This window comes from Symsagittifera roscoffensis, chromosome 4, assembly GCF_963678635.1.
Source record: "Symsagittifera roscoffensis chromosome 4, txSymRosc1.1, whole genome shotgun sequence".
Lineage (NCBI taxonomy): Eukaryota > Metazoa > Xenacoelomorpha > Acoela > Convolutidae > Symsagittifera > Symsagittifera roscoffensis.
In genome coordinates this window covers 74,185,823-74,202,642 of record NC_087065.1, presented here as the reverse complement: position 1 = coordinate 74,202,642, position 16,820 = coordinate 74,185,823, and the positions used below count along the sequence as shown (strand labels likewise).

Genomic DNA, 16,820 nt, shown 5'->3' with positions numbered 1-16,820 from the left:
TTGATTTTTTTTGAAAAATTAACTACAATCTGAAATTCTTTTTACCTAATTACTACTTAAATGATGGTAGGTTTATTTGAAGTTCTAGAATTTGAGCATGTCGAAAGTGATATTTACCATTCATACTAAAATGACCATTCTGGGTGGAAAAAAGTCTAGTACACGATGGCAATACTCTTGCTTGCCCAAATGTGAAAATAGCCATTCTGAAACAGTATTTTAGCTACACTCAAAACGACAAAATGAAAAAAATCCTGATGTTTTTTGCACAAAATTATTTTAAAATACGTTTTTCGAATCTATGTTACGACTGAATGGTCTTGAGGATCATAACGCACTCTACCAAAAATTGTTTTGAACGGACCTGAAATGACGTGAAAACAATTACACGACCCACCAGAGAAATTAGCGAAGAGATTTTTTGAAGGAATCACTGAACTTGAAAAAATTTAAAAAACGTAGATTCACAAAAAAATCAGGTCAAACCTCTTTGAAGTTAAAACAACGCTTTGAATGATTTTTTGATGCCACAAACTCCGCTGAAAAAAAAAATAAAATCCACTTTTAAAACAAGAAATTAATCAAGTTTCTTTTTGTGTTTGTTGAACTCTATTTAAGAGCGTAATTTATTTTCACATTAAAAACAATCATTCAAGCTCTTTAGAACAATCATTGACAATTTGAACAGTGCTGATTCAAATTGTCTAGACCAAACAAACAAAGCTACAAACGAACAAAAAAATCAAACGTAGTTTCTCAAATTGGGTTAGTTCGACAAAAATTGAAGAGAAGCTAGTTAAAATTCATCAAAAACATGATGCTATTTCTTTACAAAACTTGCAAGCAAAGTTTAACTCCAAATCGATTATTCTGGCTGTTTTTACTTAATCAAGGGTTACGGTGAACTTAACGAACTACTTATATCAAAAGAAACTTCATACATAGCCCAATAGCTAAAAAAATTGAGGAAAACATTTGTAATTAGTGCTTAACCACAGATTTTGAGTTATATATAATAAAAATGACCTTTTTGGCGTTCAAGCAAGAAACTATTAACTGAGTTGAAACTATTAACTGATCTTGAAAAAATCTGAATTTGAGTCAAGCCACAAAAACTCTGTCCAATTTTTTCCAATCAAATTGACTTTTTCCTAAAAAAATCATCACGACCAATACAACTGAAACTGCTTTCCTTCTTTTACACTTAGAAACTGCATGCCGTTGTATTCAGTGAGGATAGTCTTTGAATATATGCTTCATATATACTTCACCAGTTGCAAAGATAACTTTTTAATAGAAAATCTCAATTTTTGTTTTCAATTTGAAAAAGTGGCATGAAATTTAAGTGTCCCCTTTTCAAATATATGCTTCACATAATACTTAATTTCACACCACTTTTCAAATTGAAAACAAAAGTCGAGATTTTCAATTAAGATTTTGTCTTAGAAACTAGTTCAACTAAATTAACCAAACTATCAGAGAAACTAGTAGCTTAAGTTGTTACTTAAATGGGCCATTCTTAACTACCAAACCCCGCAGTTTCTATTCGAAGCCAATTATTCGTTTAACTAAAACAGCGAGCTCAACTCATTTCAATTGAGTCTGCTCATCTTTAATCGACTGTTTGCTTAGAGGCGATGCTACGAAGTAAGGACAATAATTTATAACGTCTCGTATCAGTCATCCAAAAACAAATGATCATAATCTTTATATCCAAAATTAGATCCAAACTGATATCCCATAGCCAATCTATGACTCCTAGTCTCGTTTCTAATAACACAACTAAAAATCTACAGAGTGAAATTAAGCTACTATTTGTGAAAAGAAAATACTTTTTTGCGTTATTTTAATGGAAACTTGATGGTAGTTTACAAAGTTTCCAGTTTTAACGAGCTCTGCTTCGATAAATAAATCATATAGAGTTTGTAATTTCATCTGTTAAATGCAGTGTACTTTGCGTGTAGAAGACCTTCCGGTAGTTCTTCGAATAGACTAAGTAGCCGTTGCTGAGAAGGGTGCTGATTAAAAAGAGAATGGAGGTGAGGACACTTGTCAGGTAGAAGCCCAGCTTCGGGTATATCACGCCCCCAAACACGACTGAGCCCATAATACGACCAGCTAAAACAAGTGTCCATGTTCTAATCAGTATTTATTCTAAACAGGTGCAGATGTGTGAAAATAAAAATTGTCTCTAAAAGACGCCAAAATACAAAAAATTTGAGGTAGTTCCCGGAAAATAACGCAGTCGTTGGTACAATTCTTCCATAATAAAACGTCTAAAACATTATTTATTGCTAGAGCTCGCAAAATCAAGACCCAGACCCGCCCTCTGATTGATGCAAAATTGTACAAAGTTTTTTACCATAAACTCAATTTGCTTCACAGTATGTTGACATTCAGGGCATGTGAAAAATTTAATAATAACTATGCTTTGGCTGAACAATTACCGGCCATAGTGAAATTGATCCATATTCCAATGACCAGTTTCAAGCTCTGCTCACTGTGCATGTAGCCATTGGCCAGTACTATATGTTCAAGGATAAGATACACTGGCACAAATGTACCGGACAGAGCCACTCCGTCTAAGGCCAAGATGGTACCAATGAAGAACTTGGTCTCCAACATTGGCCAAACGTAAGGAGCACTGAAGAGAAATGATATCACAACTTCGAAGATACAGCTCCAGAAGAACACGTGCACCGCATAGCCTATAAACAAACAAAACACTTTACTCCAATGATAAAAACTATATAAAAAAAGAGCCTTGGTAATATACATTTCAAACTCAAAACTTCAATTGTTGTTCCAACCACTGAAAGAAGGAAGGATTTTTTACTTTGGGTGTGTTTTAATTCCACGCAAATCAGGTATCACAAACAATCATTGTAATGAGTCGAGTGATCTATCGGATCAAAACTTCTATGTTTAGCCTAATTACGATACTAGGGCAATAAGTTATTATTTAAGCCGTGAACTTAAATTTCACTCCCATGAAATTTGTTTCAGCAATTTGGGAACAGTTATATCAGAGGAAAGTTAAATCAGAAAATTTGATTTATATATACTTTTTTTTCAACTTTCGGAGAAAATTGTTGTTGAATATTCCTAATTTACTATCACTATCGAATATACCAACGTTGTAGGCTTTCGTTCAGATCCTCTATCACACAAAGAAAAAACGACATTTCAAAATTCATTTTGAGACACTTATTTTAAAACGCTATTTTCAGGACTGCATCAAAATTCAATGAAAATTGATTTTCTTCCTGATCATATGTAAATCTATACCAATAGTCGTCAAATGATTAGATCAGTCTTATTTATTCGTTTTAACAGGCACAAAATTTTCAAGTAAACCTTAAAAAAGTAGCCAACAGACACAACGAACTCAAGGAGACCAATAAAATTTTTAATTGATTTTCTAAAAATATAAATGGCGTTAAAGCTCTTTGATTTTAAAGAAATTTTTGTGAAAGATGGCTTCAGGATTAAATTTAACCCAAATTGGAAAACTGATCAACCGGTAGATTTTTTATTCTGCTAGTAGAAAACTTAAAATCTACTTCAGAAATCATTCACGTTTTTTCGAGTCTTCTAAACTTATGCTATTCTAAACTTATGCAGTGGAATTAGCTTTCCTCAAACCACAACAACCTTGAAGAAAGTAAAACTATTTCAATTTCCAGACCCTTTTACGATTGACACTATTTTAATAAGGCTAAACCATTTTGAGACAACTGGATCATTATATTATTTTACTTTCCTGCTGAAAACTAAACACAGCAACCAGAAAGTTGGAAAAAACTCGATGCACAAGGAAACTGAAAACAAACTTTCACGGAACATTTTTTTTAACTTCATCACTTTAAAGCTCATCAAAGAAAAAATTATCTGGCACTGAAGCTCTTAAAATTTAAAGAATTTTTATGATTGATACTTTGTGACACTTAGCTACCAAGTCTTGCAAGGTACTGAAAAAAAATCGAGATAGATGATGTTCTTTTTGCGGAATACACATCCATAAACACAATCGTTGGCATTAAATAAGTTTTCAGAAAAATTTACCTAGCAGCCACTCAGTCGACAAAAGTTGGGTAAACTCCCTTGGGTTACTTTAAGACCATCCCACCCTCCGGAAACACAAAACGATAAAAAATCATTTTCCAATGAAAGCTAGCCAAAACATAAGCCAAAACAATTGAGGCCATCAAAATTTTTCACCAAAAATAACAAAAAAGTAATTTACAAAAAAAAAAATTTAACGCTTTTCAATTACGAGGAAAATTGCTGACATCAACAAGTCAGCAATTTTTTAACTAAGCCGTGAAATCAATTTTCGTACATAGAGGGGAAGCTGCCCTTCGCAAACACTTGCGAGAACACGACCAAAAAGCAGCTCTATCAAGTGAAATAAGAAAAAGTAGAAAAAAACCTCGAATTAGCAAAAACTCGGCTACGTAAAGGCTTCGAATCTGCGACATAGCAAATTCGAGTCTCACGCACTGACCACGAATGCTTTATATCACCAAAAACTAGCCACCAATAACGCAGCTAAAAAATTGCCAATTCGATGCATCAAAAGAGAATTTTGCATTTAATAATTTGGAATGCATAAAGCCAAATTATGTATAAATTATGCATTTCAAAAAAAAACTGCGAAACACATTGAGTTGGAAAACTTCTGAAATTGAACTTTTTACACAGGAGCAAAGCTGAGCTTCGCATCACTTGCAATACAAAACAGAAACGAAAAAAAAAAATCAAAAAGGTCGAAAAACTAGATCTATTTAAAAGAATAAGACTAGTTTTGAAACAAAAACATGACAAGACAATAGAATGTGTAATAAGCATCGGAAGATAACGTACCCAGCGGTGATAAAGCCGAAAACACCTTGCCAGAAACCCTTTAAGCCGAAAAAATATCGATAAGACTTCAGACATCTGAAAAGTTAATACATCCACCTCAACGTCAAAAAACTTCATTTGCTTGTCAAAGAAACAATATGAGGACACTAAGCCGATATAGAATAGGCCGAAACCTATTAAACTCCAAAAATGAAAATAAAAAAACCGAAAAAAAATTTAAAAAAAAACATTAAGACTAACATTGTCGAAACACGCAATATGAGTCCAATAAGCCGATACAGTATACGCCGCATCAGGAAAAAACTTAACTCTATTTCTATTTTTCTATCAAGAAATTTAGCATTTTTGGGCTATACAGAGGTGAGCATAAAAAACGGTTCGAAATAAGGTCACTACGCCGATAAAGAAAATGCCGAAATCATTTGGGCAGAATAAAGTTTTTAAACGAAATCAATTTAAGTAAATTACAAACAGCAGACGTTAATCAGAACACTAAAAGCAACTATAATGAAAAAAAACTTTAAAAAAAATCTACAACATGGCAACTAAGCCGAAAAAACCTAAGCAGACAATAATAGGTCGACAATTTTTTTTTAAAACGGACTATTTCCCGTTTGAAAAAAAAAAACAGGTCAGATTAGTTTCGAACCCAGGACCTTTGACGTCCCAGGCGTATTGTTTACCTCCAGACAAAGTGTGCCGGAGACGCTTAGAAATTTGAATTCATAATGAACCAAGATACCAATTGATTCAAGTGATTCTGTTGAACAAGTTGTTAATTCGAAAAAAGTCTGTATTCCAGTTTGATAACGCTTGCTAATCTTAAGCGTAATCATTGTACTGCTGTTTGAAACAAATAATTTTTTCGGTTCATTAGATGAATTAATAATGCATCAACTGTGTTAACTTCAAATCCAATCAAATGTTAAAGCAAATATGATATTATACTGCTACAGCAGCCTACTGCTCAAAATGCCACCAAAAGTAGCATTTTTATTATCGACCTAGGTTAGGCAAAAAAGAAATTTCGTACTAATGTACTCGCTTCGCAAGTTTAAATATAAAAGAAAACCAAAACTTCTATGATTGAAACCAATTTTATGTACAGAGGCGAAGCTGCACTTTGCTAAGAGAAGTGATAGAAATGACAAAACTGAGCTCTATAAAGTGAGATAAGAAAAACGTAAAAAATGAACTTTGAATAAAAAAACTTTTACAATTTGTCGGATTGGATCCTCCGGTCAGGAGATTTAGAAAGCCATGTTCTCGAATCTGTACCACTGGCCCTTTAAAAATGATAACACTACCCAACAATAAAGCCATCACATGTGCTAAAAAAAATTGCCAAGAAGAAAAGGTTATAAATAAAACTATTTAGCTGCTAATTAACTCAAGCTGCAACCAAAATTTTGCCTAATACTAGTCAGAATGATTACCATTTATCAAAATTTATCAATAATTCAAATGAATCAGCTCTGAATATGTCTGAATTGCTTACTGGTTCACCTCATCTTTGGTTTAACTGAAACATTAAGTAAGTTAACGGTTTTCTTCATTAAGGGTGGCTTGACAATCGGCAAACAATAGCCACCAATAAAGCAGATAACAGATTCCATGAAAATTCTAGATAGTAATCATAGCAAAAATGCTACCAAATGAGCACTTTTTATTGCGCCTTATGTGAAAAAAAAGTAGATTCATACTCTATGCTCGCTTATGTAAAATACTAAACCGCTCTGATAAAATTGGATAAGTGTAAAATACTAACCCGATTTGATAAAACTAGATCATTACTTTTTTATTTTGCTGGTAATTACAGGGATAAACATAGCCATCAGAAAAATGCAGAAATATGCATAGACTTAAGCCGACAAAAATAAGCAGACAGACAATAGTCTATATCAGCGGAAAACTTTCAGTTTCCAATTTCCGGGCGTTTTCGTATCCAACATGGGTGCTACAGCAAGTTCGGGTTATGGTAACTAAGCCGACAAAATAAAGATACGGACGATAGTCCGAAAAAGCACAAAAACTCTAGTTTACAAAAAACAGGTCCCCGAGCTCCGTTTGCACTTTCGTAATTGGACCATAAATTTCCTTCCTTTCAGCAAATGCTATTGAATTGAACTTGAAAAGAAATCAAAATAGAAAACTTGAAAAATTATTTTTGTTAAAAATTAAACACTTCGTTGTGACACTTAACAATTTTAAAAAAAACAGCGTACCTTTATCGACTAATAAGCCCACAAACTGCGTACAAATTGCATAGAGTGCACCCATTGCCAGGAAATACAAGCCAGCTGTGTCGCCATCTACACCGAATGTCTGCAATAGATACGGCGAAAGAGAGACGTCATAGAGTCCAAAAGGGACAGAGCCCAGAATGAAGAACATGCTGACTAGCCACACCCCTGGGTAGGCAAGAAAAGCTGCCAATGCTTCGCTAGTGTTGTCTGGCAGAGTATTGTTTTGAAGCGGGGGGTCTTTGGCTGTCAGAAGATTTACGTCTGAGTTCTGGTCGCTTTCTGATATGTCAACCATCGTGCTGGAAGATAATATTGCAATAATTACAAAACATTCTTCGCTTTGAAGCCCAAAAATGAATCAAATATGCCCACAGTAACTGCCGAAAAATTTTATTATCATAATTGATGTTCCGCTGAAACTAAAAACAACTGTTGATAAAAACAGGCACGCAACAGTTTACTTGAAAGCATTACTGAAGATTTGTTCAGTTCATTTGAAATATATAAAACTTTTGCTACATTCTTTAAAATTCATTCGTGTTAAACTAAAGTAACGGATTTAAAAGCTTTTCGAGAGATGATTTTCAAAAAAAAAACAATCGAACTCTGTAGGCAAAGCAATTCGATTTTGAAGTCAATCCTAAGCAGATCTGGTTTTGATTCTTTCCTTATTATCTTGGCGTGTTTCGGTTAATGACTCTTTTCCATTCCCCGTCCCATCATGGCAAGTTTTACCTTTTCATAGTAATTTTACAAATGTTTATGGCTAAATGCTAGACGTAAGATATGGAGAACATTTTTTTCAAAACTATTTATTACTCAACAACAAAAAAACTTTTTGACCACAAAAACTTCGTTTTTCAAAACTAAAATTCCAATGGAAAATAGGGACTATAGAATGAACTTAATTTTCAATTTAGAAAAAAAACATTATTAAAGAAATTCAATTTATTGATTATATAGCAAAATGTCCAATTTTGAAAATTCAGTTCGATGGAAAAAAATTTGAAACAGTCCAACAAATATCATTTGAACGTAAAACTAGCTACCTGTCGTCACTGTTTATTCCACTGTCAGCTGCAACACTTGCTGCACGCGAGTTAGAAACACTGTTCGCACTAGGAATAGTAACCATTGCAACTAACACGAACAGCATCTCAATAATTCCAGCCACCAGAAAGGGATACATATACCCCCCTAGACTGTACACCCCGCTTCCAATTGGGGGTCCGATTGCGATCCCAACTCCCACTCCTGACTCGATGAGGGACGTGATTCTTCCAGCGTAAGATGGGGCCATAGATGTCAGAAGTGGCACTCCAACTGACCATAGCATGCCAGCTCCGATGCCCATGACGATGCGAGAGAAGAAACACATTGATGCAAACCACCATCCGCCTGTACAGACAAAAAAGATCCGATGATGTTACATAACTAGCTTTTTCACACTTGCAGAGAGGGGAGGGTGAAATTATTACAAGGTATAAAATTCGCATATGCTTAAAGGTTGAATTGTTCCTTTATAGGGGTGGATAGCCTTTACTGTGTAACGTACGGGGGGAATAGATAAAAAGACAGTTGAAGACAAACCAACTGACTGCTGAAAAAGAGTAATGAACGCAAGGAAACAGAAAAACTAACTTCTTGTTTTTTGAAGAATTTTAAAGAAAAAATATATGCCCTTAAATCTCTTTGAATTTCACGAACAACTTATGTTTCACCCAATTTGAGAAAATTTAAAAAAAAAAATCAAAATTCAAATCGCGAAAAAGTAAATTTGAGCCTGAACAAATTTTTGGAAATTTTTTCGTGAAGACCTATATAAGAGGACTCATCACGTTCATTACCCTTAAATAAATTTTTTCGGCAAGCAACACGTTTTACTATGGGTGTATTTTGTTCCTTTTTGAAATTGTGTACATATGTTTAAACATGGGATTGTAAAAAGAAACATAAGTAAAATTAGGAATTGCAAACCTGGTCCGTTTCCAAGGATTCCAAAACAAATGTTAGCAACTGCACCCATAGTTGTGCCCCATATGAAGAAGAATTTGTTCAACTCCGGTTTGGCAAATAGGGGTAAGAAAGCACTGAAGATGAGAGTTGAAAAATCGAAACAACTAGTAATTGCACCCACAAGAAACTCGCTCAGCCCCTTGTACAGTTCCGCTTCGTTTGGGAAAAAGGGCGCCAGCTGGGAGTAGTTTATTCCTTCGGCCACAAAAAGCAGCACAGAAATGACCAAAGCTACAATCACTTTAGTTGTAAGTTCGGCCGACGACATTGCACAAAATTAGCAGCTAGCTTGTTTGCACATATGTACAATTTGATATTTCTAACTTCAAATCGACCGATTGAAGATTCTTCACTAAGTATATATATTGCACTAGATTTGTGATTGCTTGAATGGTAGTTAATAATTGCACTTTTGCGTGATTTAAATACTACAATTCACAGGCGTATCTCTGCGACAGCACCCTGTTCCACAAAAGTCACATTTTGAAGCGTTCTGAGGTCGTCATTTTTCTGAAAGTGATTAATAAAGTTATCTAACTAATTCTCTAAATATCATTCTACCACTAGACTAAACCATTAATTTAAGATAGCATAAACTATCTTCTTTAGACATCTTCATAACATTACTGCTGGTAATTATGTAGTAACAGAACTTTTCTCCACAAAAATCTCCTCGAGCTCCTTTGCGAAAAATTGAGAAAACCGGCTAGGTCTCAAAGGCGAAGCAGAACTGCGCGCTATTTGATTCATGGGCAAGAAAACATTGATTAGAAAAGCTGGCTCAAATATTGAAACTACTGAATTGATGTCCCTTTTTTTAAAAAAAATCATATTTGGTTTGCTGGTAATATCGGCTAGTTTATCCAATAAATCAAAACCAGTCAGGTAAATAGTTTGGCAAGCTTTCAGTTGTTGCAGCGATGTTATCTCTAAACGCTTAGAAAAACAGGACCCGAAAATTTCAGAAGACAAATCTGGAGAAAACAACATTATTCTCAGCAAAGCGAAGCGGAGCTATGCACCAATTGCGATAAAAGAGACCAAAGAAGCAGACAAAGCGAGCAAAAAATCAAAAACAAAATCTAAAAATCAACTCGAATCAGTAAATAAACTCTCAGTATATTATATGTAAGATTTCGTTTTTTACAGATTTCCAACCAGAATAAAAAACCTCGCTGGCTTTCTATGAATAGTTGTTGACACTTGCAAGAATCTCAGCTGCTGGAAAGGGCAAAATAAGCTCCATAAATTCAGAATTTGACTTCGCCATAGAGCTAAATTATTATCAAATACTTTTTCGACAGTTTCATTCAAAAATGTCTTTATCAAAATGAACTGCTCCTGCACTTAAACAGATGATTTATCCCTTAAGCACAATGAGCTAAACAAAACAAAGCAGAAAAACAGACAGCAAAATGACATCAAAGAACATTTTTTTACTTTTAAGCAAAATCCAAACCGTGCAAAATCAAATTTTCAATTATGAAAAAGAAACTGATCTGAACAAGAATATGCGTACCATGCCAGAATTTATGAAGAAAAATATTTGCCCATTTTTAGAAGCAAGCCAAATTAGACAGACATTGAAAACAAAATGCACAACGAATATAAGGATAGCCGGTTACTGTGCAAGTCCGACCAAGGTCTTTAGAAAATTAAAGTTAAGAAAGTTGTTTTTCAAATTAGTGTAGTTTTTTCTGCTTGGTGTGATAAAAGGATCTGACGTTAAAAAAAATAAGGCATATTAGACAGTCATAGTAATCGGCAAATTGGTCAAAAATTTTTCTAAACAAATTACTAGAAAAACTAAAAATGAAGCTAAAAAAACTCCAAACACTAATTTTACTTACTAAAAACTAAGTTTTAAGGTCTTAAATAAGGCATAATCCAGCTGATGAAGCTTGCCCGCTGCTTTATTCGCTCAAATTAAGACGAAAAATCAAAAATTTCAAACCGGTTTTTCTCGACACTGGGAAAATTTTTGAGATATTTTTAATGTGGTTCGAATCACGAATGAAAGGACTCTAATATGATATATCAGTCAGCCTAGTCCGGAAAACAAACAGAAAAACTAAAACATCCGAATACAAAGTTCCTCCCCATTTTTCAATGGTCGGAACAAAAACCCAGCCACTTATCTCTTCCTTGCAAAAATACAAAAAAGTATAGTGGGCCATCGTTCCAATTGCGATACATCAACAACATAGCAAGGCAAGAAAAAAGCCGAAAATGGGATTAATAATCGAAGAAAAAGGAAAATTTTCGGAAAAAAACGAAAGTTTAAACACTAGAAATTATCAATGATGCATTAATAATCGAAAAAGGAAAAATTTCAAAAAAAATGAAAGATTAAACACTAGAAATTATTGTTGATGTATTGGAATTCATTTCTGGAACAACATGCCAAAAAGGACAAAACACGTGTTCAGAAAGCATTGAAACAAAATGTACAAAGTTGCAAGTAAGCCGACAATACTAGGGCAGATGACACCCTTTCAGCAAAAAAAGGTTGTCTGAAAAACTTTGAACCATAACATGTTTCTAAGTCCCATCGATGCAAACGCTCGCAATAAAAAATTGAGTCTTCAAAAGAAGACGACGCAAAAAGTAGTGACTCGGCCGACAAAAGCCCTTTAAAGCAAAAAAAAAACAATACATTGAATGCAACGGATACTTAAAAAGCTAGTTGTTCAACAAAATCGTGAATAGTTTTATAAACCTGATTTAGACAGAGGTTAGGCAGAGCTTCACTGCTTTTGCAATACAAAAATCTATGCCATAACTCAAACGAAAAAGTTTCTTTGAAAAGCCATACTCTCAAAAACTAAATCAACTCCAATTCTTTCAACGCCAAAGTATTTAAGAAGTTTGCAGGAATACGTCTGAATCCTACAAAATCGAACAAATCAAATGTTTTGTTCATTTACAAAAAATCATTAATTTGTTTCTCATACAAAGAAAACAGAAAAAACGGCCGCCTAAAAGGTGTCATAAAAGCACCAAACTTTTGCAATTCTTTAAAAAAATCAATTACTTAGCCTTTCTAAAACTCGATAAAATTCTCTCCTAACTAGCAAAACAATTTGTGCGTTTTCTTAACTAAGTATACCTCGATAACAATCGACATGACCAAAATTAGACCTGATCCCAGGATGTAAAAACTATGATTGACACAAGAATTTTGTTCGCAAAACAAAAGAAATCGTTTTGTACCAATGAAGAATTTGGGTTTAATAAAAATAAATAGCTTTGCATGTAGCTGAAAAGACTGGTTATGATTTTCAAGGCGCAATTTTAAGAATATGGCCAACAGACAGTTGGAAAAAACACAAATGAAAGCAAGTAATCAGAAAAAAGTACAGACTTGGTGGTCGCGACAATTCGCACAAAAATCTTTGAGGGCGGGGAAGGCGCCCCGCCTGATCCTGGCACAAAAAATTTTCATAAAGATATCTCTAGCTTTTCGACCAAAACTTTCACGTTCTCAAAAACCCTCCTGTAACTTTTTCTAATTTTTTGCATGCGGCTCTAGAATGTCAAATGAATAGTGGTTTCCTCTTGTGACTTTTTGACCCAAAAATTTTGAACAGGTGTTTGGACTAATTAGGGCATTTTGCCCAAATTGGGAAAAATTTTTATTTTGCTTAGTTCTCAAAAATAAGTAAAAATTTTGATATACTTATGAAAATAAGTCTAAACTGATCTGAGCAGTTCTATCTAACAAACTAATCATCATGGTGGTGGAGTTTTTTGAATCTGAGAAAATTGAGAAGCTAATATGAAAAGTTTCAGCTGAAACTTGGCACTTCTTCAAAAGAACCATTTTTTTCAAAAAAATTCCAAATTTTCGATTTTTTAAACTTTTTGTTCAGAAATAAAGTAAAAAAAAACGATTTTGAGTTAGAGTCAGTTAGATATAGCTTTCAGAATTCTGTCAAAAAAATCGAAAAAACATGTTTTTTTGACCTTTCTCAAAATTTTAAAATAAGTGATCCACTTCTTGTTAGCCGCCAGATAAGGTCTCCCAAAACCTCGAAGACTCAAACAAAAAGACTGATGAGATTTTTTGAAGTTTTTTCGAAAAATGATTTTTTTTGATGTTTTTTTTTGGACTTTTCAGCTGAAAAATTATTCTAAGTACCGCCATTTGAAGAAGAAAAAAGGTTAAAATTGAAAATTACCTATTTTCTGAGGTTTTTTCTTGAGATTTGTTAATATGCTGAGGTTTGTTAGTATGCTAAAAATGGCTCATTCAGACTATCTTTATAGCTTGTTTAGGTACAAGTTTCTCAAGATGGCTCAAAGGTGCCTTAAGTGGAGGCGACAAGGAAAAAGAGCCTAAATGAAAACTTCATAAAATCTACAATTTTCAACATTTTTTGATAAATTGAAATAATAGTCCCACTAAATTGGGTACGCTGGCTCATAATATGCAATTGTTTTTCTCTTTTTTTTATTTTTGAAAATTACTAATTTTTGATTTTTTCAAAAAAAAACTTTTTAAAAATTTTTCTCTATTTTAAAACATTTTACAGCATATTGATGTTTTTTCTGCCAAAGTGCTATAAACGGCTGAACAGGAATCTTCATTACTTGAGAAAAGTTGGTGGTGCAAGGAAAAATTTTTTTTTTTAATTTTGCTATTTGTTGAACCTCGTATTTACGACACTTAAAAACATCAATAGCTCTTCATTCCGTTTTTTGGCATTAATTTTTTGTTTGGAGAAGCTAAGAGTTCTGATGGGTATTGCAAGGGATTCAATTCTGAATAAAAAAACGTCTTTGTTAAAAAGCTTTCAAGTATCAAATTACACTTTTTCGTGTTTATCAAAAGCTAATTCAAGTTCTATTCTTAATTCTGTTCTTATTTACATTATTTTTAACGTAAAAGATGCACTAATTGATTCTTTACAAAATGTTTATCGTGTACGTTGTCTTGTCCTACGTAAAGCGTCTTGCATCTTGTGTGCTAACTTGTATTGATCGACGAAAAACGGAGAGATGAGTTTAAGATGAAAAAAAAAATACTCGAAAAGCGACTTAAGAGTCGTTCATACAAGTGATTGCTTCAACAAAAAAAAACACATTAAACATTGTCATTATCCTTTGAAAAACTGCAGCCTATTATATACAGTGGGTCAGAGTAAAAAAAGCAATAAACAGCTGAGTGTCCAACTCTGGTTGAGATGTACTGAAAATGCTTCAGTACCCAAAATAACTACACTGGTAGTTAATAAACAAAACGGTTACAAAAAAACAGAGATTACAGTTAGATAAGATTTGAAAAAAAAACATAACCTAATTATAATATCAGTAAGCAATTTAAGATAAAAACGAAACGGTTACACTGTTGGGAATTTTGAAAAACGGTTCTCCAATTAAAGTTTTAATTCTCTGCAAATATTAAATTAAAAAGATCACAACTGAGTCCCACACAAGTATGCAAAAAACATTCATTGGTTTCAAAGCCATCAAGAAAACGTAGTAATTGTACCAAAAAGCGAAAATCTTCAGATTAGCGTGGGACTCGAACCAGTGCCACGCGCAGCTCAGCCATATATGTTACTTATTGAACTAAATCGGCACAAAAAGCACTGTCAACAAATTAACTTTAGTTCAAGCAATTTTATGAAACAACTTTTAAAATCCTATATACGTTCCTAAACTTAGTTGGCCGAGATCGCGAGTGACACACATTCCCGTCCCCCCATCTTATGTGCAAATTATAGATTGGCTTTACCATTTTCAAAGGAAATGTGTATCGAGTCTCTCAGTACCGGTGGGTGGGGGGTTAATTTACTGTTTTTAATCTATCTAAAACTAAATCAAACGGCGATCTGATTATGAAAAGAAATCGTCATAGTTTGAAAAACTAAATTAGGCTACCTAATTAATCTACGATTTTTTAAATATCAATAGCAGATACAACAATTAGTTCACAACATTGATGAACTAATGCAACAAGACAATCGTAAAATTTGGATTCTGAAGTCAACGTGTCTTTACACTTCTGGCATTGTTACGTGTCTTCATTATCAGATGCCATAAAGTCAGTAGACATAATTGGCATTGATTTCAGTTTTAAAAAAAGTTGGCTTCGGAGCCGTACGAGTAGAATACGTCTCCACGATGCCATGTGTGCTAACAATTTCTGATATAACCAGCAGTGTCTGATCGCCAATTGATGATATTTTGCAGAAGATCCACAAAACAACAATTGCTCATAAAAAAAGAAACCACATTTTGTCTAAAGTTACTACCTGCTCGGGATCGAACCGGCAGTTTCAGGTTGATGGCGCATTCTGTATACGCTCAGCCATAATCGTTTTAACTCCTTGGGGAAATTTGCACACAAGATGCAAGACGGCCATCAAGAAAACCGTCTTGCATCTTGTGTGCAAATTTCCCCAAGGAGTTAAAACGATTATGGCTGAGCGTATACAGAATGCGCCATCAACCTGAAACTGCCGGTTCGATCCCGAGCAGGTAGTAACTTTAGACAAAATGTGGTTTCTTTTTTGTCTAAAGTTACAAAAAGAAATCGGGCTCTGATTCGTAATAATTATAGTCTCGCTAGCTTCGTGGTTGTGCAATTCCCTGTTTCTGCGACAGCACCCTGTTCCACAAAAGTCACAATTTGAAGCTTTCTGAGGTCGTCATTTTTCTGAAAGTGATTAATAAAGTTATCTAACTAATTCTCTAAATATCATTCTACCACTAGACTAAACCATTAATTTAAGATAGCATAAACTATCTTCTTTAGACATCTTCATAACATTACTGCTGGTAATTATGTAGTAACAGAACTTTTCTCCACAAAAATCTCCTCGAGCTCCTTTGCGAAAAATTGAGAAAACCGGCTAGGTCTCAAAGGCGAAGCAGAACTGCGCGCTATTTGATTCATGGGCCAGAAAACATTGATTAGAAAAGCTGGCTCAAATATTGTAACTACTGAATTGATGTCCCTTTTTTTAAAAAAAATCATATTTGGTTTGCTGGTAATATCGGCTAGTTTATCCAATAAATCAAAACCAGTCAGGTAAATAGTTTGGCAAGCTTTCAGTTGTTGCAGCGATGTTATCTCTAAACGATTAGAAAAACAGGACCCGAAAATTTCAGAAGACAAATCTGGAGAGAACAACATTATTCTCAGCAAAGCGAAGCGGAGCTATGCACCAATTGCGATAAAAGAGACCAAAGAAGCAGACAAAGCGAGCAAAAAATCAAAAACAAAATCTAAAAATCAACTCGAATCAGTAAATAAACTCTCAGTATATTATATGTAAGATTTCGTTTTTTACAGATTTCCAACCAGAATAAAAAACCTCGCTGGCTTTCTATGAATAGTTGTTGACACTTGCAAGAATCTCAGCTGCTGGAAAGGGCAAAATAAGCTCCATAAATTCAGAATTTGACTTCGCCATAGAGCTAAATTATTATCAAATACTTTTTCGACAGTTTCATTCAAAAATGTCTTTATCAAAATGAACTGCTCCTGCACTTAAACAGATGATTTATCCCTTAAGCACAATGAGCTAAACAAAACAAAGCAGAAAAACAGACAGCAAAATGACATCAAAGAACATTTTTTTACTTTTAAGCAAAATCCAAACCGTGCAAAATCAAATTTTCAATTATGAGAAAGAAACTGATCCGAACAAGAATATGCGTACCATGCCAGAATTTACGAAG

General features: G+C 33.9%; 1 protein-coding gene across 1 annotated transcript; it reads right to left on the bottom strand.

Annotated features, from left to right (window-relative positions):
• Nucleotides 1–1,711: 1,711 nt before the first annotated feature.
• On the bottom strand, nucleotides 1,712–9,634 carry LOC134843879 (MFS-type transporter SLC18B1-like). The gene is made up of 5 exons (XM_063860201.1): nucleotides 9,090–9,634; nucleotides 8,162–8,510; nucleotides 7,092–7,411; nucleotides 2,448–2,708; nucleotides 1,712–2,118 (listed from the first exon to the last, which is right to left on the bottom strand). The coding sequence occupies exons 1-5, from the start codon at nucleotides 9,394–9,396 to the stop codon at nucleotides 1,913–1,915; spliced, it is 1,443 nt and encodes a 480-aa protein (XP_063716271.1). The 5' UTR covers nucleotides 9,397–9,634; the 3' UTR covers nucleotides 1,712–1,912.
• Between the last annotated feature and the right edge of the window lie 7,186 nt (nucleotides 9,635–16,820).

Bases quoted from the DNA above. Each gene is read 5' to 3' on its own strand.
- LOC134843879 (XM_063860201.1), bottom strand. From the start codon at position 9,396: ATGTCGTCGGCCGAACTTACAACTAAAGTGATTGTAGCTTTGGTCATT. The intron at 8,511-9,089 runs GTTTGCAATTCC...TTGTCTGTACAG, and splicing joins AATCCTTGGAAACGGACCAG to GCGGATGGTGGTTTGCATCA. The intron at 2,709-7,091 runs GTACGCTGTTTT...GTTTGTTTATAG, and splicing joins GGGCTTATTAGTCGATAAAG to GCTATGCGGTGCACGTGTTC.